We start from the raw sequence: 27,529 nt of genomic DNA, 5'->3' as shown, positions 1-27,529 counted from the left end.
TAAAAATAAAAAGCTGGATCATTCTGGACTTGGCATGTTTCCTTGACCTTTTTGTTTTAGTTACTTCAATCCGTTCAAAATACACTTCTGAAAAATTCCTAGGAGAAGGAATGGCTGTGCCTATCATTCAAGGAATATTTCAGCTCCTTTTTTTGACAGGCCCCCAGTGCTAAGGACGTCAACCAAGTTGAATTATTCCTTCATGAAACACACCTCTTGCTGAGATTAATCTTTACATGTTGTTTGCATTTTGTGATAGTGGCTTATTCTATTTCAAAATGTAGTTTAGAATCTCACATTCATTTCTTGTATTAATTGTAGGTCTCAAGTCTACAAAATGCCCAATCCCTATGTATAAATGGTGGAAATATCTAGAATGATTTCACCGGTATTGTTATTTTTGTTTTGTTGTACCAAAGATAACTGGGTCTGCTTAGGGGATGTTATTAAGGTGCGTTACAGCCCGAATGCGTTTTTTTGCCCCTTAACACTTTAAAGGACATAAAGAAATATTTATATTACTGTAACATTTGCCCTGTTCTCCTCCCCCAAACAGGAGTAGCCCCCCCCCCCCAGCCTACCTGATAATCCTTGATGGTCTAGTGTAGCCAGGGCAGGAGTCATCCTCAGTTATAGTGGCAGTCTTATGAGACCACAGTGAGAAGAGAATGTTACCAAGGACAGGAAAGGTAGGGGAGAAGCTTGCACTTAGTTTTACTTTTGAATTTTCAAAAGTATACATGTGTGTTTTCCTCATAAAAATTATACATACAAATTAGTAGGTTGAAATGCGTGTAGGTAGTTTTTCTTTTGTGAGCTCAATATTTTTGAGAATTTTAAAATATAAAGGATACAGGGGGAAGAAGGGAGAAAGTAAGTGAAAGAGGGATGGCATAAGAAAAAAATACAAATGATACATTCATTATGCTGTTATTTAAACCATCATTAGGGATAAAAAAAAGGTGGGGGGGGGGGGGATGAAACAGAGCAACCTTATAGAAAGACAGGAAGAAAAAGTACAATATTATCTCATTTGAGAATAAGACAATGGTCAGATTTTTTGTAAAAAAAAAAAAAAAAGAATTAGTGGGATACCAAAGTTGGCGTACAACATGTGTTGAACGTTTCTCAGCTATACGGAGTTTGTATTGTTTATATATTCCACCAAAAGGTGGTATTTATAAAGTTGGCATTTTTTTCAGTTTTTAAGAATATGTTGGATGCCAGTTGCAATAAGGGTGTCTATCAGTTTCAGTTTGTAATTGTAATTTGTAAAAGCAATGGTAGAGAGAATGTAGAAGCACAATGTCATAGGAAAGGACAGTAGAACTGTTAGTAAAAGTAGTAATTTGATTGTGGACCATATTTTGTTCCAAAAAGAAAGGATGATTGAGCAATCAAATAACATGTTATATATTTCCTGAAGAAGATTGGCAGTGCCAGCAAGGATCATCTTGTTTGAGTTTGTCTCTCCATACTGTGCATGAAGAAATAAAGAGATTGAGTCGTACTTGTGGAAAGTAATGGTCTGTTGACTTTATTCCACAGGAGGGTCCAGTCAGGCTGAATAGATATATCAATGAGCTGAGAGAACCAAGTATATTACAAGTCTACAGGAATGCCAAAAGTTTTTAAATTGTGTAAATGGTGGATACAGCTTTGCCTTCAGTAAGGATTAAATCACACCATTCACATATTGAAGCTGAGTCAGAGAAAGAGTTTATAAAATTGACTAAATTTGACCATTGATATTTGAGGGAAGACAAAGCTGGAAATTTATCTGTAAACTCTGGAAATGACATTAAGGTGTTCCCAGTCAATAATTGGTCTAAAGACCATAAAATGTGTGTTTGCCAAGTTTTCCAACATAGGTATCATTTCTTAATCATGATCCTAGGATTTTTCCAAAGACACATGCGTTTTTCAGATAATGAAGAAATGTTAGTTTGTCCAATTGATGTAACCAGCCTAAGTTGCAGATAATAAACCAAATTTCTTTGTCCATGTAGGGTATACCATCATTAGGGATAAAAAAAGGGGGGATGAAACAGAGCAACCTTATAAGTAAGTTAGTCATTTACTAGGACCCTAGAAATGGGATTCCAGTAAAGAGCTTGGATCCAAGAAATAAAGGTATCTCCAAATCCATACCATTTCAGAACCAGTAAGAGAAAAGACCATTCTACTTGATGGAAAGCTTTTTCATCATCTAAAGCAATTCCAATCACAGGTTCAGAGATATTATTTTTTGCCTTAAAGTTAATACCACGAAATAATCTTGTTATCACAAATAAATCTTTTTCATAAATGCAACTTAATTGCAATGGATCAGCAGGCCAATGATTTTATTAAGATGCTCAGTAAGAATTTTAGCTAGAATTGTTGTAATCAATATTCAGTAATGAAATAGATCTGAAGTTTTAAACTTTGCATGGGTCTCCAGGCTTTGGGATACTACTACTACTACTACTACTATTTAGCATTTCTATAGCGCTACAAGGCATACGCAGCGCTGCACAAACATAGAAGAAAGACAGTCCCTGCTCAAAGAGCTTACAATCATAAGAATGATGGTTGCTTCTGTAAATCTATGCTGTTGGTTCTCTGATCTAATAAAAATGTTCCAGGAGCTGTAGTGGTAGAATAATATTGAAGTTTTTTATAAAATTCGGTAGTTAGATCATCAGATCGTGGAGCTTTGTTAGTGGCTAAAGATGATATAGTATCTAGTATTTCTTTAGAGGTGATAAGTGAATCCAGGGATTCTTTTATGGCTGGAGAGAGAGAGATGAGTGTGATATAGAACTTAAAAACTTATCTAGGTCCTGAGCAGACCCTGTTGATTCAGATTTAAATATCTTAGAAGAAAACTTTTCAAATAGTGCAGTCTTGCCTTTGGTGCCAGTTGTAATTTGACCTTGACTAGACCATAAGGAAGGAATATGTTCTCTAGATCTTTTACCTTTTAGAAATTTGACAAGTAGTTTGCTCATTTTATCATCTGAATAGTGGTCCGAAGATTGAATAAAGAGGTCATCTCTGGCTTTTGCAGATAAGGTAGAATTATGTTTATATTTTGCTTTAATAAGTTTGTTAAATGTTGATGGATCAGATGAAGTAATATGGCTGGATTCAAGTAATTTGATTTCTTGGTTTAATGTATCTTCTAATAAAGAAGTTTGTTTTTATGCCAGGTCATCATGCTTACTGCTTCACCTCTAAGGATAGCTTTATAGGCCTCCCATGTAGTTGTTGGGGGAAACATCTCCAGAGGAGTTCCTATCAAACGTTTTGCTGAAATCAGCAAGATTCTTGTAAGATTCTCATTGCGTAATGTTGCATTATTAAATCTCCAAGAGGTATTTGATTTTTTAGAGGATTGTAACTTCAGATGGAGAGAGAGAACAGCTGCATGCATGATCAGATATATGTATGGGATGTATCGTGGAATTAATGAGTACTGAAGTCAGAGTATTGGATATGAGAAAAGTCTATTCTGGTATAGGTAGAATGTGGGGGAGGCAAGTGAGTGTAATCTTGCTCGGTGGAATGGAGTATCCTCCATGCATCAATTAGATTAGCATTGTTAGGTATAGTGATCTCATAAATTCAGGCAAATCAGTCACAGGTGTATACACATTTAAAAATGTATAAGGTAGAGAATTAATATTAGCACAAACAAGAGACCATCTACCATCAGAATCCAGACATGGACTTTACAATTAGATTGTTTACCGATACACCTCTTTTCTTATTTATAGCTGGTGAATGAAAAAGCTGGGTGAAGCCAGGAATAAAAAACTTAATGCATTCATTTACTGTTAAGTGTGTTCCAGTTTAAAAAAAAAAAAAAGATTCTTTTTTTTTAACTTGGTGATTTCAATCCATTGACATATATGTAACAATATGCATACTAGTACAAGAATGAAACAGTGGTGAAAATTGACATAGTTAAAATAGTATACTTGACCATCATTATGGAAGGTTCCTGTTTCTCCTGAAGAACAAAAAGCCTGCCCCATATAATGAGAAGAGGGTGACTCTCAGAGCTAAAAGTGGTAAAAGCTCCATGAGTAAGGATGAACTGGTGTCCGAGGGATCACTATGAAGGGTTGACCGCAATTGGGAATCAACAGATATGTTAGTAATATGACTACTTCCCAGAGCAGGAAAAGTTGTAATGTTCCTTACTTAGTCCACACTAATTAAAAGTGTGGGAGCATTGATAAATATATGAAGTCAAAGGCTCATATTTGTAGAGCAAGCTGGATATGGATCACAAGAAAGAATGACCTGATCACTGCATATTGATTTCCAAAAATAACTTCAGTTCCGATGGTTCCAGATACGTGTGGGTACTGTTGTTAAACGTAACATGCATCCTAGCTGGTTATAAAAAAACTGAAGTTTGCTCCAGTATCTTTCAATGGTTGTCAGAGTTGTAAGAATTCTTTCATTTTAGCTGCTGTAGATTTGGCTAGATCTGAAATGAATAAAATGATAAAGAAGATGTGGATGAGATTTTGCTGCCATGAGAATGGCTAGGGTCTGTTGGCGATTATAGGTCATGGATATTTTGCTGAAGTGCTAGGTCTTGATGGAACATGGTGTGCCTTTTTCAAATTCCAGAGGTTTGGGTAAATACAATTTAAGAATTTTGGGAATTGGGTCAGTTAGAAAGGTGATGGTGTCGCAGCCCTCCGAAGATTCGGGAATCTCAAGATCCTAATGTTGCAACAGCTATTCCTATTCATAGATCTCATTGCAAGGTGCGCATGTCTTTGTCATGTTTTTCTAGAAATGCAAGTTTTTCAGTAAATCTGCTCGACTGAGATTCTAGCAAGTCAATTCATTTATCAATTTTGGCGAACTGAGCATTATAAGATTCAATTTCAGAATGTACCGCTTTGGTAGCTTCCAGTTGTTCAGTCTTGATGGTTTCAAAGGAGCATATTTCTTTTATGAGAAAATCCAGTTGAGAGTCTGTTGATTTTGATGCCATTTTTTCTGGCATGCTCAGCTCCGGTTTAGGTCTCTTACCACTCGGTGAAGGTAAAGCGAGCTGTTCAGGTTTGTTTTGGAAGATGCCATCTGTAGTGTAGTGGAAGTTTATTATGTGTAAATGCAGAAGTATTTACACATAATAAACTTCAGTTAGTGAAGTACTGTAGTAACGATTTTCAGTGTTTATGGGGTCCTGATGTGAAGAGTACTTACCACTTGCATCTGCTGTGGACTCTGTCCTGCAGGTAGGTTTTCTGAGGTGATGCAAAGTCCATGGCTCTAAAATAGCCACAGTCCTTTCACCAGTTTAGCTGTTAAAATATTAATGTGTCAGTCTTGCAATTTACATGATTTACCACTTTGGATGACAATTAAGTACTCAGAAGTTCTAAAATATTTATTGTGTGAAAAGTGCATTTCAGGTTTTCCAAAATCTAGCTGAACATACAATCCAAATTACTACATTCACTCAATCATATCCTACCAAGTAAAATGATGTGTTCACATTTAGGATTTTGTATTTAAAGCAAAAATAAAAATAATCCGGAAACCCAAGTCTTTTGAATATAGACACCAATACATTTGTATTCAGTTAACTACTTTCTTACTTCTCATCCCACCATTCCTCCTAGTATGCAAAGTTGGATTCACATCTTATTGCTTTATATACGATGAATGATATGGAAATCGGAATGACGAGTGGGGTGATCAGATTTGCAGATGATATAAAACTATTCAAGGTTGTTAAAACACATGGACTGTGAAATATTGCAGGAAGACCTTAGGAAACTGGAAGACTGGGCATCCAAATGGCAGATGAAATTTAATGTGGACAAATGCAAGGTGATGCACATTGGAAATAATAATCCAAATCACAGTTACCTGATGCTAGGGTCCACCTTGGGGGTCAGCGCTCAAGAAGAAGATCTGGGTGTCATCATAGATAATATGCTGAAATCTTCTGCTCAGTATGCGGCAGTGGCCAAAAAAGCAAACAGGATGCTAGGAATTATTAGGAAAGGGATGTTGAATAAGACCGAAAATACTATAATGCCTTTGTATCGCTTGAGTATTGTATTTAGTTCTGGTCACCGTATCTCAAAAAAGATATAGCGGAATTAGAAAAGGTTCAAAGAAGAGCAACTAAAATAATAAAGGGGATGGAACTCCTCTCGTACGAGGGAAGGCTAATGAGGTTAGGGCTCTTCAGCTTGCAAAAGAGACGGATGAGGGGAGATATGATTGAGGTCTACAAAATCCTGAATGGTGTAGAACGAATAGAAGTAAATTGATTTTTTTTTAGTTGTTCCAGAAGTACAAAGACTAGGGGACACTTGAAGTTACACAGAAATACTTTTAAAACAAATAGGAGGAAATACGTTTTATTTATTTATTTATAACATTTGTACCCCACATTTTCCCACCTATTTGCAGGCTCAATGTGGCTTACATAGTTCCGTAGTGGTGATTATCAGTTCCGGAAAAAAGAAATACATAGTTAAGGTAGAGGAGACAGAATGGAGTAGGTATTCAGTTAGGAAAGTTCATCTTATGATAAACGTTTCACTCAACAAATAGTTAAGCACTGGAACTCTTTGCTGGAGGAGGTGGTAACAGCGGTTAGCGTATCGGGTTTAAAAAAGGGTTGACAAATTCCTGGAGGAAAAGTCCATAGTCTGCTATTGAGACAGACATGGGAAGCAACTGCTTGCCCTTGTAGTATGGATTGTTGTTACAATTTGGATTTCTGCCAGGTACTTGTGACCTGGCTTGGACACTGTTTGGAAAACAGGATACTGGGCTAGATGGACCATTGGTCTGACCCAGTATGGTTACTTTTATGTTCTTCTATATATTCTTATTACTCTACCTTAGCTTTGATTTTTTTTTCTCCCATTCTTCCAATGGAAATATTTCATACTCTGCCTCACTCTCTGAAAGATAGTAAGGTAGATGTCTCTTCCCCAGAGTTGCAATGGAATGAGGGCTGTGATGCAAGTTGTGTTCTAACCGTATACATGCAAAGCAACCTCTGATGCAGCCTGGTGTCACCTTGAAATAATGGGGCAATGACTGAAAGCAGTCACTTTGAAGGGCTCTCATGTTCCTCTTTTCATCGGCAGTTTCCAAGCACTTGAAGGGAAAGGTACACCAGCCTCAGTATTTTCACCTTAGTCAGGCCTGCAACGTACAAAGTTGGGCAATGTTCTGACTATCTGAATAATGGTGCAAGATGCCACAAGCCTGTCTGCCTGCTCACCAATCCAGTCACCTAGCACTATAAAAGCAATCCTGTAACTGTCATGGTTACATACCCTTTGTGCATATTAATGCAGCGAAACATGAGCACTTCTACACCTGAGCAGTATTCTGTAAGAGTGTATTAAAGTGCTATAGCACATAACTGGAAGGGGAGTGTCTTATTCTTTGATTTCTATTTTTTGTTAGGTATTATTTTTTCAGGGTTTTTTTGGTAGGAATATTTTGCTGCTGTTGGGGTTTTTTAAAAACTTTATGTAAGATGTTTTGATTGTACATCTTTGTGGACCCTATTTACTAAGCAGTTCTATAGGTGTGCAAATTTTTTAGCGCGCGCTAACGATAGAGACACTCATTATATTCCTATGGGTGTGTCTAGCGTTAGCACATGCTAATTTTTAGCGCACCTACAGCGGTTTAGTAAACGGGGCCCTGCTTTTTCTTTTTAACTATGTAAACTGCCTAGGACCGTTTGTTGGATTAAGCAGTATATATAAATTTAAGATAAGATAGAGGCCTGTCTTTCATGCGCTCAACTTAGAGTACCATCATGTATCCTTGCCACTTTTAGGAGCCCACAATTAGGTCTGTGGTTGGTGTAACTGCAGGTGCCTAATTGTAGGTCACACCAATATTGAATTATGATAGTGATCTAGAGTGTCAATATAGAATGCATCCCTATTGCAAATTATTGGAGCACCTAACCGGAGGAATCTGGTTATAGAATTTCTCTCTATACCCTTGGCTTTATTCCATTTTATTTCTCTGTTTTCATAGAAACCTATGACATTTTATAATGCTTTAAAAGAATTAGTTCCAATGATTTATATATCTTTCAACCATTGCTAATGTGAACTGATCTTAGCTTAATAGAAAACTGGTTAAATTTTTTTTTTTTAACTGTAAAGGAACGATAACTAATAGACTTCTTACCCCTTGAATTGTATTTTTTTTCTGCTAAAATATAAAACATTTACATGGAACTGCTGGTAATTTTCCAGATGAGAAAGGGAGGAAGCTTTTTGTTATGATTGTCTTAAGCTGTGAGAACCAAAGAGAACAATCTCTTTTTACTACTTGCGCCTTTTTTAATAACTGCTGTATTTGAAAAGGTAACTTTTAGGTGTCTTTTGGTTTTTTTTAAGGATGGACAAAGTTTGCCCGACTAACACGAGCTTTGACAAACAGCCGTAGCGTTTTGCAGCAGCTGACTCCAATGAACAAAGCAGAAGTGATACACAAACACTCCAGATTAGCAGAAGTAAGTTCAAGAGTTGCATCTGTTTTCTTTCTTCAGTGGCAAAAGACAAAGGAGACAATAGCCCAAACAAGAAAAAAAGGGAACCCATTATGAGATTCCAAAGGGACCAGTAGAAATAATTCCAAATTTATTTAGTTGTACCCAGTGCAATTTTTCTAGCAAAAAAGGTGCCGGTACTCAAATGCGAGGCCACCCTTCAGGGGTGAGGTGATCACTGAGGGACCCACCCCACAATAGCCAGGCCCCCTGCAACCAGTCACAGAACCTATGACAAGGCAGAATTGTTGTGTTGAGCCTGAGCTCTTTCATTAAAACGTGTGGTCCATGGGTCAATTTTAGCAGACACTGGAAAAGGTGCTGGTACTCAGTACCCCCTGAAAAAAAGCCCTGGTTGTACCCAACACAGCCTTGTTTCAGTGCACAACTGCCTGCCTTACAGATATCAGTAGAGAAATGGAATGAATTTCTCTACTGATATCTGTAATCATTCCAACAACTTTTGAATAAAAACAGTGGGTATCTGTAACAAGATAAATGACTAGCCTAAAACTAGAAATGGCTCCTTACAACCCTGCAAATCGCCGCTCAGTCAAATTTAATGCTCCTTTCAAAAACATTTTACAAAGTTACTTTTTCTTACGTTTTACAAAGGAGCATTTATGTTGACTCAACAGTGATATAAGGAGCAATTCCCAATTTTAGACTTGGTCATTTATCCTATTTAATAACACCCGCTGTTTTCATTCAGAAGTCGTTGGAATTAATTTCCTGATTGGTACCTCTGAAACAGGTAGTTGTATGCTGAAACATAGCTGTGTTGGGTACCATTGAATACATTTGGAATGGTTTCTACTGGTTCAGTTGGAATGTCCGCATTAATTCCCAAAGTAGTACAGGAGGGAAACGCACAAAATACTATGCATGCGTGCACTATGCTGCATGATACTTTAACCATTAGTGTACCTGTAAGTATCCTCTGTGTGATCAAGTAAAGAGCTCCTGTAACAGAGCCACACTAGCGATTAGCGGTGTGCCAAGTGCAATAAAGCCCATTCAATTCCTATGTGCTTTGTCACATTTGGCACCTAGTAATCACTACCGCAGCTTTGTAAAAGGAACCCAAAGTGATTAAGGCCATTATTTTATAGACACATCCACATGTAAATAGCAGCATTTACATATGATATCACACATACATGTAAATAGTGATTTCAGAAACAGTTATTTATACATGGATATCTTACATCCTATAGAGATTTCAAGAGGTGTGGAATGGGTGTGGCTCAGGTGGGACAAAATCAGCGTGGGCATGTATGGAGGAAAATTCCCATGTTGGGATTTATACCTCCTTAAAGGCATTGCTGGTTTGAGCCTGGGCTTAACACAAGGGACTAAAGGAATTATTCTCCTTAATCCAATGTAGTTTATGACCACCTTCAAAATGAAACCATGTTAGAATTGAGGACACACTATTTAATTGGTGGCACTTACATATACAGGTTTGTAAACTACATCAGCTACACATGGAAATTGCAAAATCACCATTTCCACATGTAATTCCAACTCTTCCACATGGAAGCTGCTTGGTTTGTGATGTTCATTTTTTCACAGTGTATCTTTGTAAAATGGCTGCTTCCTCTGCACCTGCCTGCAAATACACATGTACTCTGGCAGGTATTTTTCAAAAGTCTATGCATTGGCAGATCCTTTCTAAAATACCAGCAGAATTGAGGACATCCTGACCCAGATGTCTCATCCGATCTCTGTTCTATGTAAAATTGGGCTCCATCTTTAATTAGCACAATAATGTGACCTTCCAACAGCAATGCTTCAACACTCCAGCTCGTTGGCTTTCCATTCAGTTGTCTGATTCCTACAGTTTGCATCTACCGTTCAAAGACACAGTAGTACTCATGGTTTGTGCAGCAGCTGAGAACCTGAGAAGCCATGGTTCAATCTCGCCCTTCTTATTTGTAACCTTGGACAAGTCACTACATTCTTTATTTCTTCAGGTACAAAATAAGATGCATTAATATGTTCACACATTATTCCATATTAACTCTGTCAATAGTGCCTATTTATTAATAATGTACATAAATCACATTTCCATTTGGTAGCCTCCAACTATTCTAGGACCTGTGGGATAGTTGTCCATCAACCAGAGAACTGAAAACTGAGCTGAGACATATCTCCCTTGGTATCCAGTTCAGCTCCTCAGTATTTTCTGTCACCAGCAGGTAGATAGACACACTCTTCAGCCTGTGGTTCTGAGTGGTGAATATTGGCATGCACTATACCTTTATGCATGATTTCTGCACTGATGGTATCTTACCAAATTAAGGGATCCTTTTACTAAGGCACTCTGAAAAATGGCTTGTGGTAGTGTAGGCGCGGGTTTTGGGCGCGCGCCAATCCATTTTTCAGTGCGCCTGTGCAAAAAGCTTTTTTTTTTTCTTTTGGCCCAAAAATGGACGTTCAGCAAAATCAAAATTGCTGTGCGTCCATGTTGGGTCCGAGAGCTTATACCGCCAGCCATTGACCTAGCAGTAAACAATCCGGGTGGTAATGACATACGTGCATCAAATGTCACTTGGCACACGTCTGTTCTGTGTGTCCGAAAATAAAAAAATATTTTTCTGAAGCGTGTATCGGATGCACGCCAAAAATGAAATTACCACAAGAGCCACGCGGTAGTCGGGCGGTAACTCCATTTTGGCGCACGTTGGGCATGCGTAGACGCTTACGCAGCTTAGTAAAAGTATCCCTAAATAATTCAGTAACTGTTGGCTTTTGTGAGCAGCGGAAACTGTTCTGGTATTACTTGAATGTTATTATCCTTTTTTGTTTTATTCATTATTTGTTTTAGGTTCTTCAACTGGGGTCTGACATTCTTCCTCAATATAAACAAGAAGCACCAAAGACACCCCCGCACATTATCTTACATTATTGTGCATTTAAAACCACCTGGGACTGGGTCATCTTGATCTTAACCTTCTACACTGCAATAATGGTTCCTTACAATGTCTCTTTCAAAACGAAACAGAACAACATTGCCTGGTTGGTTTTGGACAGTGTGGTGGATGTTATTTTTCTGGTTGACATTGTTTTAAATTTCCACACAACATTTGTTGGTCCTGGTGGAGAGGTCATATCTGATCCCAAGCTCATAAGAATGAACTATCTGAAAACCTGGTTCGTGATAGACCTTCTGTCTTGTCTACCTTATGACATCATCAATGCATTTGAGAATGTAGATGAGGTAAGCTATTTCAGCCTCAGAAAATGAAGACATTGTGCTGTGTTTAACCATAAACCTACTTCATTTATTTTTCACCTCGGCAAAAAAGGCTGATGTCCCAGGGAAGCAATTGGCATTCTTGCCCTCCCTCCCCTCTACTAATTTCAGCAAACAGGCAACTTTTGATTTCATAAATTGTACAGTCCTATCTTGAAAGCCAGCACTATTGTTGAGAAAAGCTCGGTACTGTATTTCTTTTATTTTTTTTCTTACCTTGTCATTACTGCTGTGGTAATTACCCTTACAGCGAAGCACTACATGCTGAAACAGTGTTCCTCAATACTACGTTTATGACAAAGAGGGTATAGTACCAAGCATTTATGCTTATGTTTAGTGGCTTTGACTTTTTTTGAAAAAAAAAATCAGAATAACTATGAAGGAGCTATTATATTAAGGGTTCTTTAACATTTCAACCAACAATACTTGCAAAATTAACTTAAAGCTATTGTGCAAAGAAAAGTCATAATAAGCGTAGTTAGTAGCAAATGAGTAAGTCAAGGCAGAAAAAGATTCTGTTATGAAAATGTGATGATAATGCATTTATCTTCTTTAATTTCTCTGTTGTTCCTTATATCCCTCAGCAGACTAAACGACAGGCAAAGTGTTAGATCATTATTTTCTTTAAGTGCTATACTTATGAACATGTTGTAACAGTTCTGTCTTTGAAAAATGCCTTTTATTGAAAACAAAGGTTTTAATTATTTTCTCATTTATTATTTAAATATTTTTTGATCTATATGTTTGTATCAGCATGTTTAACAGCTTCAGTACCAAGACATTTTTTGAATCAAATGATCAAGAGCAGGACCGTTATTGTACATAACAGTGGTTCTCATTCCAGTTCTCGAGATACTCAGCCAGTCAAGTTTTCAGAATAGATTTGCATAGAATGGAGGTAATGCATACAAAGTTAATTGACGCGTGTTCATTGTGGATATATGGAAAACCTGACTGGCTGGCTGTGTCCCGAGGACTGGGTTGAGAATCCCTGGCGTATAGCAGTAATGATCTTTTAGTTACAAATATTTGGTTAGTCTGAAAGAAGCCCAGAGGTTGAGTCCACCCTGCTAATTGACTCTATGTGGCACTCTGTTTTCTTAAAATTAATTGTCTTATGATTAATAGGTTGGGTCTAAGGAACATGTTTTCTAAAAACTAGCATTTGTCCAATTTATACAGTTTTATTTTGTCAATACAGTTGTTCATAATATTCATGATAAAGGAAGATGTTAGTCTATTATGCCATAATTGTTACAGGTTGAATTGAAGACACGTGTGTTATCAGTAGTCATCCTGAAAGCCGCTAGCAAGTGCTTAAGAAGCTAGAAAGTGCAAATGAGATCTGTATGACAAATTGCTTATGGTTTCTGCTAATCTATTTTAGTCTAGAGATATGCATGCAAATGTTTTGCGGTTGGATGCACCACACCTGGAAACTGCTGCACTGAACTGACAGTGCTTGCTGTGTTTGTTTATACTCGCATGCTGTATCGTAGTGGCTAAATGTTCCACCAATAACAGCTACAACCAATGTAATTCTACAGAGTTACTGCTTAATAACAGGCTTGAGCAGGCAATGGTAATCTTTCCATGGCGTCCCACAGATCAATCCAGAGACTTGTGGGTTGTGTCCCTTTACCAGCAGGTGTCGATACAGAGAACCTCCAAGGTTTGTTATATGTGGACCTGTGCAGCCAACTGAACTTCAGTATTCTCTCTATCTGGCAGGTGGAGGGACATCTCTGTGCAGCTCTGGTTTGATCTGGCTACTGGTGTCCTTTGGGCCTAGTTTAGCACAGACAGGGGTTGAGTGGTTGGTGCCAGGTCCCTCCTGGTCTCCCCCTACCTTTCCTCCGTCACCCGGGGCTGTTGGTTTCATCGGGTGTTTCCTTTGTCTCCTGACTTAAAAAAAAAAAAAAAAAAAAGGTAAGAGGCTTTGTTTTTGTTTAATCATACGGAGGAACTAGACGTTCTGCCGAGTCAGTTTTGGGGCAGGCGTTTGTGGAGCATGTCAGTGCCTTCTGAGGCGGCTAAGCGCTGCTCCCAGTGTCGGGGCCAGAGAGCAGCATCAGGGGCGTACGAGTCCTGCTGCCGTTCAGTGTGACGGGGGTTCCCCTCAGGTGTCCGGTGAGTCAGAAGTGCAGGGGCTAGTTTCAGCAGTTTCCTCGGGGCAGTTAGTGCAGCATGCATTGGTGGGCGCCAATTTTTCCTCTCGGGCACAACCCACTCCGCACGTGGCGATTGATAGACAAGAGAGAACAGTTCGCTTCTGTGGCACAGGCTCCGATGGAGGGAAGCGATGTACAGGGAGAGGGGAGTCCCTTGCAGTTCCTTTTTCCCCGGATTTTGTTTTATTAATGCACAATGCCTTTCTTTTGAAGAAGTCAGGAGCTTCTCGTCAGGCAGCCCTGTCTCTTCCTCAGCAAACTTCGATTGCTGCAGCCTCTCAGTGTTTCCTGCCAAAACGTCCTCGGGTGACACAGAAGGCCCGGTTTTGTCTCCGGGCTCTCCCTCAGAACTTTTTGATTTGGCAGATGAGGTCACCCTGCCCTCTGAGGAGGGGGATGATCCGATGGCTGCCCACCTTTTTTTTTGCAGGGAAGAGCTTCCCTCCCTGATTATTAGGGCTTTTGAGGTTTTGGTCATTTCCCCCCTGAATCGTCAGGAGGAACAGGGCCTGTGCCCTTTATTATGTCTGGCACCAAATGCCCACCTAGTTCCTTTCATGTGCATGAGGCCATGAAGATCCTTTTTTCGGCGCAGTGGGCTTAAGGTTGCTTAGAGCCATGTTGCGTCTTTAAGTGCTACCTGCTTCTGACTTAGACTTGCTGAAGGTCCCTACGGTGGATTCCTTAATCATCGGTCACTAAGAAAACCACTCTCCCTGTGGAGGGGGGCATGGCGCTCAAGGACCCTCAGGATCGTAAGTTGGAGACTTGCTTGAAGCTGTCCTTTGAAGTAGCAGCCCTTTCCCTGCAGGCCTCAGTTTGTGGCTCCTATGCGGCGCAGGCATGCTTATCGTGAATACAGAAAGCCTCCTCTCCAGAAGATCTCGTGACTGTTTTGCCGGCCTTGGAGTTCAGTTTAGCCTTCCTTGCGGATCTTCTTTATGATCTTTTGAGGGTTTCAGCAAAGGAGGTTTCCCAGCGGTTACCGTGCGTCTCTGGCTGTGGTTGCGGCATTGGGCTGTAGACGTGGCCTCTAAGTCATGTTTAGCAAGTCTTCCTTTTAGGGGAAAGCTTTTGTTTGGGACAGACTTAGAACAGATTGTGAAGGACCTCGGTGACTTTAAGGGCCAGCGCCTCCCGGAGGACAGGTCTAAGTTTGTACGACCGGCGGGACCTAGACCTAAGTTTAGGGATACACGGCGTTACCATCCAGGTCATGGGGCCTCTTTTCAGAGAGGAAGGTCTTCTCAGAGGCCTCAGCCCTTTCGAGGTGACAGGCGGGCCTTCCTTTCCGGTAACAGAAACCAGCCCGCAGCCAGGTCTGCCCAATGATGAGGCCCTGGTCCATATCCAACCGGTTATTGGGGGCAGACTGTCCCTATTCCTGGTGGAGTGGACCAGGGTAACATCTGACGAATGGGTCTTGGAGGTTATCAGAGACAGCTACTAGTTAGAATTGGCTCGTCCGATGATAGACTCTTTTCTGGAATCTCCTTGCAAATGTCTCGCCAAGGTGTGGGCCATTCAACACACCCTCCTCAACTTACAACGGCTGGATGCCGTCCAGCCTGTACCCCCAGCAGAAAGAGGGTGTGGTCGATACGCCATTTATTTTGTGGTGCCAAAAAAGGGCGGTTCTTGGCGACCTGTCTTAGATCTCAAGTGCGTCAACAGGTCCTTACGGGTTCGGCTTTTCCGCATGGAAACCCTTCGATCGGTGATTGCAGCGGTACAGCCAGGGGAGTTTTTGACCTCTCTCGATCTCAAAGAGGCCTATTTACATATTCCAATCTGGCCTCCCCACAGGCACTTTCTTCGCTTTGCAGTGATTGGTCGTCATTTTCAATTCAAAGCGATGCCCTTTGGCCTAGCCACAGCGCCTCGGACCTTTTCCAAGGTCCTGGTAGTAGTGGCGGCCTATCTCAGGAAGGAAGGGATTCAGGTCCATCCCTATCTAGACGACTGGCTTGTGCGGGCGTCTTCTTTTGAGGAGAGTCGGCGGGCAACCGACAAAGTGGTCGGGTTGCTTCAGTCGCTTAGTTGGGTGATTAGCTTCCCGAAGTGCAGCCCAACGCCTTCCCAAATGCTGGAATACTTGGGGGGTGTGCTTCGATACCTGAACAGGGATAGTTTCTCTTTCTTCAGCTCGTGCACAGCGGTTACAGGTTCAGTTACGAGTGCTGTTTCAAACTCCAAACCCACGGGCTTGGGACTATGTACAAGTTGTAGGTTCCATGGCCTCCACCTTGGACGTGGTAAAGTGGGCCAGAGCTCACATGCGCCCCCTCCAGTGGCACCTTCTGAGTCATTGGTCTCCGCTCTTGGAGGATTACGAGGCTCGGGTGCTATGTTCGGCCCATCTTCACAGAATCATGCACTGGTGGTTCATTCAAAATAATCTGGTGTCGGGCATCCCTCTGGCAACCCCGGCCTGGAAGATAGTGACCACGGATGTGTCACTGTCTGGCTGAGGGGCTCACTGCCTGCAACAGATGGCCCAGGGCGTTTGGACTTTGACAGAGGCGTCAAGGTCCATCAACTGCTTGGAGTTACGGGCGATTCGTCTGGCCCTTCGAGAGTCTCTGTCTCTTCTCAGCGGTTGCCCACTTCGAGTTCTTTTGGACAATGCGACGGCAGTCTCCTATGTAAACCATCAGGGGGGCACCAGGAGGCAGCTCTGATCTGCCGTTGGGCAGAGACTCATCTCTTGTTCTTGACAGCGGCTCATATAGTGGGGTCACTGAATGTGCAAGCGGACTTTCTCAGTCACCACCAGTTGGAGCCGGGGGAGTGGACACTCTCCCTTCTGGCCTTCGATCAGGTAACTGCCCGTTGGGAGATGCCAGAGATGGACTTAATGGCCACCGCATTCAGTTTGAAGGTTCCCCATTTCTTCAGCAGGGGATGAGAGTTGGGCTCAGAAGGCATCGATGCCCTTCTTCAACCTTGGCCCAAGGGCCTGCTCTGTGACCAATGGTGGGCAAGTTACTGACTCGCATTGCCAGTCATCCCAGTCAAGTGATCCGAGTCAAGTGATCCTAGTGGCCCCGGATTGGCCCAGATGACCCTGGTATGCAGATGTGATCAGGCTTCTGTTCGATTGTCCTTTTCTTCTACCGGCGCAGGACAGTCTCCTGCTGCAGGGGCCAGTCACGATGGAGGATCCCTCCCCCTTTGGTCTTACGGTCTCGCCCTTGAAAGGGTGAGGTTGAGAAGAAAAGAGTATCTGGACGTGGTTATCGCTACGATGCTATAGGCTCAGAAAAGATCCACTTCGATAGCTTATGCTAGGGTGTGACATACCTTCAATTCGTGGTGTGCGAATTCGGGATTATCAGTGGCTTCGGCTTCAGTATCGGTTATTCTCGCATATCACTCTCGTTGAGTTCTCTGAAGGTGCAGGTGGCTGCTCTGGCATGTTTTAGAGGCCGGCTTCAGGGGGCATCCATCGCCTCCCACCCAGATTTGGTTCGTTTCTTGAGGGGCGTAAATCGTTTGCGCCCTCCTCACGTACCAGTTCTGCCATCCTAGAACCTTAATCTAGTTCTCAAAGCGCTTCAGCGTCCTCCTTTCAAACCCTTATCGGGGATTACGATTAAGGATCTCACCTTGAAGGCAATTTTCCTAGTAGCCATTACTTCCGCTCGGAGAATTTCAGAGTTGCAGGCCCTTTCTTGCAGAGACCCCTTCCTGCATTTTACGGAGGCGGGGGTATCGATTAGGTCAATTCCTTTGTTTTTGCCCAAGGTGGTTTCTCATTTCCACTTGGGGCAGTCCCTGGCCTTCTGCCGGGAATTTTACCCTGAGCAATTCCGGGCTCTTCGCTGCCTCGACGTGAGACGGGCTCTTCTCGGGTATTTGAAGGTGATGAATGAATTTAATCTTTCTGACCATCTCTTCGTCCTTTTTGGAGGCAGTAAGAAGGGTCATATGGCGTCCAAGGACACCATAGCCCGTTGGTTGCGGGAGGCCTTCTCTTCGGCATACATGGCATTGGTCAAGCAAGCCCCTTTGCAAGTTCGTGCTCATTCTACATGAGCACAAGCTTCCTCCTATGCAGAGTCCCATTTGGTTTCTCTGGAAGATATCTGCAGGGCAGCTACATGGGCTTCGGTCCATACATTCACTCGTCATTATCAGGTGGATGTGGCAGCTCGTCAGGATGCGGTGTTTGGCTCATCAGTGATTTCTGCCAGGTTGGGGGTGTCCCGCCCTACTTGAGGACTGCTTGGGTATATCCTACAAGTCTCTGGATTGATCTGTGGGACGCCATGGAAGGAAAAATTAATTCTTATCTGATCATTTTCTTTCCATTAGTCCCAACAGATCAATCCAGAGGCCCCCCCTGGGTTTACTGTCTGTGGTTTTGTTGCAGTTGGTTAGTTTTGTTTTTTTTTCGGGTAAAAATAAAATAAATATAGAAGTGGTGGAAGTATGTTGGGCAATTGGTCTGACAATGTCAGGAGAGTTTTCAATTGTTTCCATTCCACTGCTTTGGTATCGTTCATACGGAGGTTCAGTTGGCTGCATAGGTCCACATATAGCAAACCTCGAAGGTTCTCTCTATCTCACCTGCTGGTAGAGGGACACAACCCACAAGTCTCTGGATTGATCTGTTGGGACTAATGGAAAGAAAATCAGGTAAGAATTAATTTTTCCTTATTTATCAAGCATATGTCTTCTTTTAAATATGATTCTAAAATGATTTTAATATTACAGTCTCGACGTAAAGAACTTTTATATGATATAGTACATTAGACTTGCTACATTTGGTACATTTCACATTAAGAATATTAATGAATGTTTGTATGATTATGCTTTGGGACTGATGATTATATCGTATGGTTGAGTAAGTGGTGGAGAACTAATGCCCAACTACGTGTGTTGTTGGATCAGTTTTTAATGGGAAACCCTCATAGGGGGTTTCCTAGGACTGGCTCAACTCAGAGCGCTGGTGATAAAGGTTGCCAAAATCCTGGTATGGCAGCTCTTCCTTCCTTGTGCCTCTATCCTGCCCATGGTCCAGCATCCCCCTCCTTTCAAATTTCCCACAGTGTATCTTCAAACTCATAGAGGGTGCCAGAAGTGGCAGCAGTTTGCATATGCTGCCTACCACTGGAATGGAGCCTTACCTTTGTCATGTTCCATCCCCTGTGATGCAACTTCCCGCTTCTGGTGGGGTAGTGCCCTGTAGCAGTTTGAAGGTAGATTGGGGGAGGAGAGATTTGAGAGAGAGAAAGGATGCTGGACTAGAAGCGGTGGGGGGAGGGGGGGCAGGTAGAGAAAGAGAGAGATGATGGATAGGATTTTTGTATTCTTTATCACCGGCAAGGGGGAGTGGGCTTTGAGTTTTCCCATTCAATATTAGCTTGCAGCCTTGTTGGGTACAAGGTCCCCATGTACTTTCAAACCCCATGGTTAGTTTAAAAATTGCTCTATAAATATTTAAATTGGAGCATGTGGTAGCAATCCTGTAGAATGCAATAATTTTGGCTCATAATTTTGTTTAAGATGGTTTGATGTTTACAAAATCTCTTACAAGTGTGAGATAAGTGTCATACATTTTTGGAGGTGAGAACTGTGAAGCATAAAACACAGGACAACAATGAATTACTATAGCTAGGACATCATTTTAACAATTTTTATTTTTAGCAAAAATATGTTGAGTATTTGTAGAAGTTCAGCTAAGGACGAGAAAATACATTGCTTCTCATTTCAAGAAGAAAATACATACATGGCAGAGCCCACTGGTAAAATATCAAATTTGCATGAACATTTCCAACATTTAAGCCAGGGGTTCTCAACCCAGTTCTGGTGACACATCTAACTAGTCCGGTTTTCAGGATACCCACAATGAATATGCATAGGGTAGATTTGCATAACAAGGAGTCAGTGTATGCAGGTTTATCTCATGTATGTTTATTGTGAGTATCCTGAAAACCTGACTGGCTAGGTGTGTCCTGAGGACTGGGTTGAGAACCCCTGATTTAAACCAATGACTTGCTGAAAACAGGGCCAGCTCAACCATTATGCATGATTAGGCAGCTGGTTAGGGCAGCAGCATCAGCAATTAAAGCAAAACAATAGTTTCTGACAACCCCACTGACTCAGAGTGCACAGCATATTCTTTTACCTACCGAGAGCGTAGCCATATATATAGTAACATAGTAGATGACAGATAAAGACCTGTACGGTCCATCCAGCCTGCCCAACAAAATAAACTTATTATATGTAATACTTTTATACATAGATATATAAGCAAATTTTAATTTTTAAAATTATGTTGTCTAATTAGACAGTTTTACAAGATTCTTGAGGGAAAGCTGGTTTTGGGATTATCCTGACTGAAAAAAAGCCCACTTTTGAAATGTCTGTTTATAAATGCTAGAAGCCTAAAAAAGCAATATAGGAGATTTAGAGTATATAGCACTAAATAAAGAGATAGATGTAATAGGCATCTCAAAGAGCTAGTAGGAGGATAACCAATAGGACAGTGGGGGGGGGGGGGGGGGGGGGGGGAGGGGTTGATACCTAGACAATGGGAGGGAGCCCGGCTAACTGTATCTGGCAACAAGATTTGAATTTCCGGGTTTTTTGGGGCCACTGAAAACATAGCTGGTTAAGCCGATTGTTCCTCGGCTGACTGACTAAGTTATAGTGGCCAAAGATAGATCTGCACAAATAGGTCTATCTGGCCGCTAAACTTAGCCAGTCAGCTGAGGAAGGCGCTGACCAGCTGTGTCACGCAACCGGGCTAGCTGCTAAGGAAGAGATTCTATATTATGGTGCCTTAAAAATCGGTGCTGAAATAAGTGCCAACTAAGCATATTCTATCATTGGCGCCAATTATAGAATACACATAGTTGATATCCCAGCGCCTAAAACTACGCCAATGAAAACGTGGCATAAATCCTAGTGCCTAGTGTCATTTTGAGATGTTTTTCTCTTCTGAAAATGAGCCCTTATGTCCTTCAATTTAAAAGTGGGGAAGGAGCAATTACAGCAACTATCCTTTTTTTTAAAGGTATTAGGGGTTGCTTTGGAAGATGATGTATAGGGGTTCGTCATATTTCTTAGGTTGTTAGGCAGATTTATTGTAGGATGCGGATGGTTAGGAAATGATGATTTACTGACCGTATTTTGAATGAGATGCAATCGTCTTATTTGGAAGAGAGGCAGACCATGGTACAATGAATTACAGTAATCTAGTTTTGAAATAAGCGCAAGAAGGAGGATCCTGGAGGAGAATTCTAACATTGGACGAATGTTACATGCAGGGGCAGGTAGCACGGTTGCTCACTTGCTATATGTAGCTCCATGTAATGCAGTGCTGTGCGCTGTGGTAGATATCTACCGTTTGTAGTAAATGTAGGGCAGGTTCTGAACACACCACCTCATTTACCGCAAAGGTTTTGCAACTAACCACTCACTAATTTTGTGTTAAATGTATGGTAATTGCAAAACCTGCTGCATCTCAGTAAAAGGGCCACAAAATTACTGAACTTATAGCCAATCATGGTTTAATAGGACAGAGTTAATTAACATAGAGTTAGCCAAGCGAAGTCTTGCCTCATTATTTTGCTACATTTTTTTGAAGGTGTGAATAATCATGTGGACAAAGGTGAGCCAGTTGATATAGCGTATGTAGATGTTCTATTAACCAGTTCCCAGTCCACAATAGAACATTGCCTCCTATCCCATGATTATTTAGGGTCCCTTTTACCAAGGCTTGGTAGGGCTACCAGACGGGTAGTGCATGGCAAAACAGCACTACTGCTGGGTGTGCCAAGGCACCCTGTGGTAGTTCTGGGTTTGTCGCAAGCTGTTTCCCACACTAGAATATAATTTTTATTTTCTAGCATGGGGGGTGGGGAGCCTACATTTCCAGTGGTAATTGGGCAGCATGGGCACATTGGTGCACGCTGTTAGATTACTGTGTGAGTAGCATGTGAGCCCTTACCGCCTTCTAAATAGGAGGCGGTCAGGGCTCAAGCAGAAATGGCCATGTACTAATTTGGAAATTAGTGCATAGCCATTAATGGAAAAAATTGAAATTCGGCCATTTTACAGCCACACTAAAAAGTGTCCGGAGCAGGCAGAAATCCACTCACTAGAACTAACGCCAGCCATTTTTTAGCGTGGCTTAGTAAAAGGTCCCCTTAATTTTCTCAGGAGTCTTTCATGAAATGAAGGAAATTGGTGAGGCAATATTTCTCTTGCCTGAATCCATGTTGACTCTGCATATAGGTAATCAAAAGCGGTTAATGTAGCTGGGTTTAAAAAAGTTTTGGACAAATTCTGAGGTGAAGTCCGCTATTATTCAGGTAAATCTGGGGAAAGCCACTGCTTATCCCTGAGGTTAAATAGCATAGAATATTGGGGCTCTACCAGGCAGGGGCGTATCTGGAATCCGGCGGTAGGGGGGGCCAGAGCCAGAGAGGGGGGGGCACATTTTTGCCCCCCCCCCCCCCCCCGCCGCCGCCGCCGCCGCCGCCGCCGCCTCTCTCCACCCCCTCCCCGCCGTCAACCCTCCCCCGCTGCTTACTTTTGCTGGCGGGGTCCGACCCGCAATCTTCATATTTCGGCTTCCTCCGTGGCCATGTGCTTCCAGGAAGTAACGCTGCAGCGCTGATTCGTTGAATCTAGTTCGGCGTCTGACGTGGGGACGTCAGACGCCGAACTAGATTCAACGAATCAGCGCTGCAGCGTTACTTCCTGGAAGCACATGGCCACGGAGGAAGCCGAAATATGAAGATTGCGGGTCGGACCCCGCCAGCAAAAGTAAGCAGCGGGGGAGGGTTGACGGCGGGGAGGGGGGCCAGGGCGAAATCTGCGGGGGCCCAGGCCCCTGTGGCCCCACGCAGATACGCCCCTGCTACCAGGTACTTGTGACCTGGACTGGCCACTGCTGGAAATGGGATACTGGGGTAGATGGACCCTTTGACCCAGTAGGGCAACTCATATGTTCTTATGTTGTGTTGTTAACTTGCCACCAAAGGATAATAAGAACAGTGGAGCATAAACTGGTGGAAGCAAAGTTTAATGGAAGACCTGACGAGACCTGTGTTTCTGCTGAATGCCTGCGTCAGGGGTCTTTTTAAAGTTCCAGCTCATTCCAGCTGTCAGTAAAGGTTCTGTTCCATAGCAAGGAGGGGGGGGGGGGGCATGTATGACGATAGAGAGTAAGCGTGCCCTGCACTAATTGGGTAGTACAGGCAAATTGCCACCTGGTGCTCGATTTTTTTTTTTTTTTTTTTTTTGCAGGGTTAACATGGGAACCCTTAGTGCCTTCAAAATAGAAGGCGGTAAGGGCTCATGCGATAATGGCCATGTGGTAATTGGTAAATTCGCGCATAGCCATTAATGGCACAAATGAAATTGCAGCTATTTTACTGCTGTACTAAAAGTGTCACAGCGCGCAGGAAACCCATGCACTAACAGTTCCCGTGACTTTTTAGCGTGGCTTAGTAAAATGGCCCCTTAATGCGTTACTACGAATATAGTGGAAGAACATAAATTTAGAACCTATGTAAGGCATGCTAGTTAGATTAAAAGGCTGATTTGTTACCCTGTGCTGACCTTTAGCAGGTGGCTGGAAAAAATTATTTGTTGTTTTCTAATGCAGCTTCCTATGCAGATAGCCACAACTATATGCTGATGGGGGAAAATGAGCCATTTAGTCCTTATCCCCTGTGTTGACAATTTTGCCTCACTGCTTGCATGGCACTTTTTCAGCTGGTTTGTGTTTTGGCTTCTAGTGCCAGGTAACAGAATGCAGAGAGAAAGACATTGCTTCCTGAATCTGGCTAATAAGCAGCTATTTAAAGTGAAAGTTTGGCCTTTGCTTCCCTCCTCCTTAGAGCTTAGGTTGGTTACTTTATATAGGTAGAGACAAGGAGGGTGAAAGTTACAATTTTCCCACTGTTAGCACTGAGTAGTATGAGCAAGAGCCAAGCAAGTGAAACTTTTCAGAGGCCTCATAAAATGCACACCCGTGATAATCTTCTTCTAAAAACATCAGTTCCTACCTGTGGTGTTTTCAATAGATTACTCTTTTCCTGTATTATTTTCTCATAAAGAGTTTAATTTTCTGTTAGAAATGTTTATATAACACATAGGGATGTGTGGAAAATTGTTTTGGATCAATCAGCATTTTGGTTCACTTTTAGCTTTTCAATTTTTTTTTAAAAATCATGTTTATTAATCAGCAGTCAAACAGGATATTTATACCAATACATATTCAAAATACAGATTTTAGAATCCTGACATTCTAGTGTCTATGCGTCAACTTTTTGTTTTCTCCCTCTTCCTCCCCTACACGCCCTATCCCCCCTCCCCCACCCTACCTATACCCTTCCCCTCCCTGTTTCATGTCAAGATAGGTCCGGTCTTTTTCATGAGTTCAATATTCTGCTGCGTGCAGTTGGGGTTAATGACTCCCAGAATGGCATCCACATTTTGGGGAGGCTAGGTCGGAGATCCCCGAGCGTTCCAATGAGCAGAGATGTATCAAAGATGACCTCCATTGAGGTATTGAAGGGCCTTCCTGGTCTAACCACAGCTGGAGAGTCACTCTTTTTGCCATAGCTTTTCAATTTTTAAATTTATTTTTGAATAATTATCAAAAAGTTAAGTGCACACTTGGTAGAGAAATGAGAAAATGATAGACATGAAAATGTTTCTTACAGAAAATATTAAATTGTAGTACTCTCTCAGCCCTCTTTTAAGGGGACAACAAGAAATTCAGGAGGGAACTTAAACAGAATTTCTAAAACAGGAATTGGTCATCATGCATGCAGTATTCAAATACTCAGATCACGTTGTTATGTCCCGAACACCTAGGTAGCCACACCAATTTGAACAGGAAACTTATCGAGAAAAGCTGACAAATATTTGGGGTCAAAGAAAATATACTGAACATTGTTACCTTCACAGGAAATATCAAAAAGATAGTATCACCATTCTGAATCACTCTAACATGTAGAGCCAGGAAATGCTGATGGTGTTCACAAATGGAGGAAGAGTTTCCAACATCCGGTTGGGTGTCCACCTAGGCAATCGTGATCATCACACGATATAGTTTGATATAAGAGCAAAAGCAGAGTGGAGATGCACAAAACTGGATTTCAGACATGCTGATCTTGGTGAAATGGGAGCGGATGTAATAGGTACACATAGGAGAGGTGGAAGGGGCAGTGGTCCAAGCTGAAAGCTGCTATAAATATAGCAGCAGATCTTTATACAAGGAAGTAAACAAAAATGAGAGAAACAGGAAGCCTATGTGGTTCTCCAAATAAGTGGCTGAAAAAGTAAGGGCAAAGAGACTGCGTTCAAGAAATACAGAAGAACGCAACAGGAGGGTCACGGAAAAGATTATCAGATTAAACTCAAAGAAGCAAAGAGGGAAATATGGCTAGAGAACATAGGCGGAAGAAAAAAATGACTAAAGATGTATGGAGAGGTGACAAAACCTTTTTCAGTTATATTGGGGAAAGGAGAAAAGCTAGGAATGGAAACGTAAGACTGAAAGATGCTGAGAACAGCTATGTGGAGAGTGATGACGATAAAGCTAATGTGCTAAATAAATCTCTTCGTTGTTTGTGTAAGGAAAATCCTGGAGAAGGACCATGGTTGGCTACCGAGGGTGTATCTGGGAACGGAGTGGATATTGCACTGTTTACGGAAGAAAGCATTTATAAACAATTTGAAAATCTGAAAGTGGACAAAACTATGGTGCCGAATGGGATACATCCCAGGGTACTGATGGAGCTCAAAGAAATCCTGGCTGGACCTCTTAAGGATTTATTTAATAGATCTTTAGAGATGGGAGAGGTTTCTGCGAGATTGGAGATGAGTGGATATGATCCCTTTTCACAAAAGTGAGGATGGGTAAGAAGTGGGAAACTACAGGCTGGTAAGCCTCACGTTAGTGTTGAGAAAAATAGAGTCGCTGCTGAAGGAAAAGATAGTTAACGTTCTAGAATCCAGGTTGCAGGATCTGAAGGAGTGGTGCTTTTCCAAAGGAAAATCCTGCCAAATAAATTTAATTGAGTTATTTGACTGGGTGACAAAAGAACTGAACAAAGGATGTGCACTAGATGTAATCTACTTGGATTTCAGCAAAGCCTTTGATATGGTTCCTCACAGAAGACTCCTGAATAAGCTCATTGCTCTTTAATCTTCAGACTGACTGTGAGGAGGTGGGGGCAGCGACAACAGCAGCAAAAAGGGAAGTGGGGGAATACTGTAGCCCTCGCCTCAAATTTTGTTGTCCTAGGCAGACATCTAGCCTGTCTAGTGACAGGGTGGACCTTGCATGTGGAGTTTGGGAGCTGAGACATTGGATGGTGGATTGAAGGTCTCTTACATTTGCAGAGGCCTGTCCTGCGTGTGTGGCTGTAGCTGCTTCACTGTCTATAAAGAGTAGACTGGATATCATGGTTATTAAAGGGCTTGAGACTACCCCTGGAATTGTAGGTGAATCAGATGGGCCTATGGCGGAGAGAGAGTCAGTATGCTGTGTGCATTGGGTTGGGAGAATGTGGAAATCAGTTGCTAGTGCTAATTCAGACTGCATTGATTGGAAATATTTTAGGTCCATGGTCAGCAAGTTTGATGCAATTGCTGTTCCTTGTACCCTTGCAAGAATGTGGAGGATAGAGGTCTTCAAGTATTGTTCTAAGTCTGTCAGAAGGGATTCTTGCATATGTTTTATTGTCTGCAGGTGCAGGCTTTTTTGGAGTTCTGTTTGGGGCACTATATCTCAAGTCTTAAATATGTGTTTCGTACGTGCTGATTATTTTAACTTGGCTTTAACGACCTCCTGTCTGCCCTCAACATATACCCCCTTGCTATTTGGACTAAAACATCCAAATAGAAATTTTGGAAAAGCAGAAAAAAAGTCCAGCATGGCAGTAGCAAGAGGACGTGTTGGGGGCAGGTATGAGGTGTACTTTGGGTGGGACTAGGGAGGGCCCAAAAACAGGACGTCCAGCAGCTATAACTGAAGAAATGTCCAAGTCTTGGGTCTAATTTAGGACATCCTAGATCTGTTTCAATCATGTCCAGGGGAGGGGGGGAGGTACTCTGAGCAGCTGCCCACTGGAGGGATTAAGGCATGACCACTCTGTAATTCCCCAGTGGATACTCTCCCCCGCCTTCTCCCCTAAAACAAACTGGAAAGGAAAATCAGGCTCTGACTGTCTCAGGTATTACAGCCATTCTGGCCAAAGCAGGAAGCAGGGGTGAAGCGTGGCCTAGTGGTTATTGCAGTGGATTTTAAACCAAAGGAGCCTGGTTCAAGTCCCACTTTAACTCAAAATTTTTTAAAATTGTACTTACCTACTATACCTAGATGTATAAACCAGCTGCAAGCCTGAAGGCTATTGAAGTGGTGTAGAGTAGGTATTATTTTCTTCCTGGAGGGCTCACAATTACAAAATAAGGTTAAAAGTGGAATTTGAAACAGGGTCCCTTGGTTTAAAGTCTACTGCAGTAACCACTAGGCTACCCCTCTACTCTGCCTGGATGTCTGTGTCC

General features: G+C 42.0%; 1 protein-coding gene across 1 annotated transcript in view; it reads left to right on the top strand.

Annotated features, from left to right (window-relative positions):
* Positions 1-27,529, top strand: part of KCNH5 (potassium voltage-gated channel subfamily H member 5) — a 308,557-nt gene that overhangs the window by 79,343 nt on the left and 201,685 nt on the right. Inside the window, exons 5-6 of the mRNA XM_030215187.1 lie at positions 8,409-8,524; positions 11,391-11,783. Of these exons, the coding sequence (XP_030071047.1) occupies positions 8,409-8,524; positions 11,391-11,783 (509 nt within the window). The remainder of the gene's footprint in view (positions 1-8,408; positions 8,525-11,390; positions 11,784-27,529) is intronic.

Source organism: Microcaecilia unicolor, chromosome 9 (assembly GCF_901765095.1).
Source record: "Microcaecilia unicolor chromosome 9, aMicUni1.1, whole genome shotgun sequence".
Classification (NCBI taxonomy): Eukaryota; Metazoa; Chordata; class Amphibia; order Gymnophiona; family Siphonopidae; genus Microcaecilia; species Microcaecilia unicolor.
This window is presented reverse-complemented; position numbering and strand designations above follow the sequence as displayed.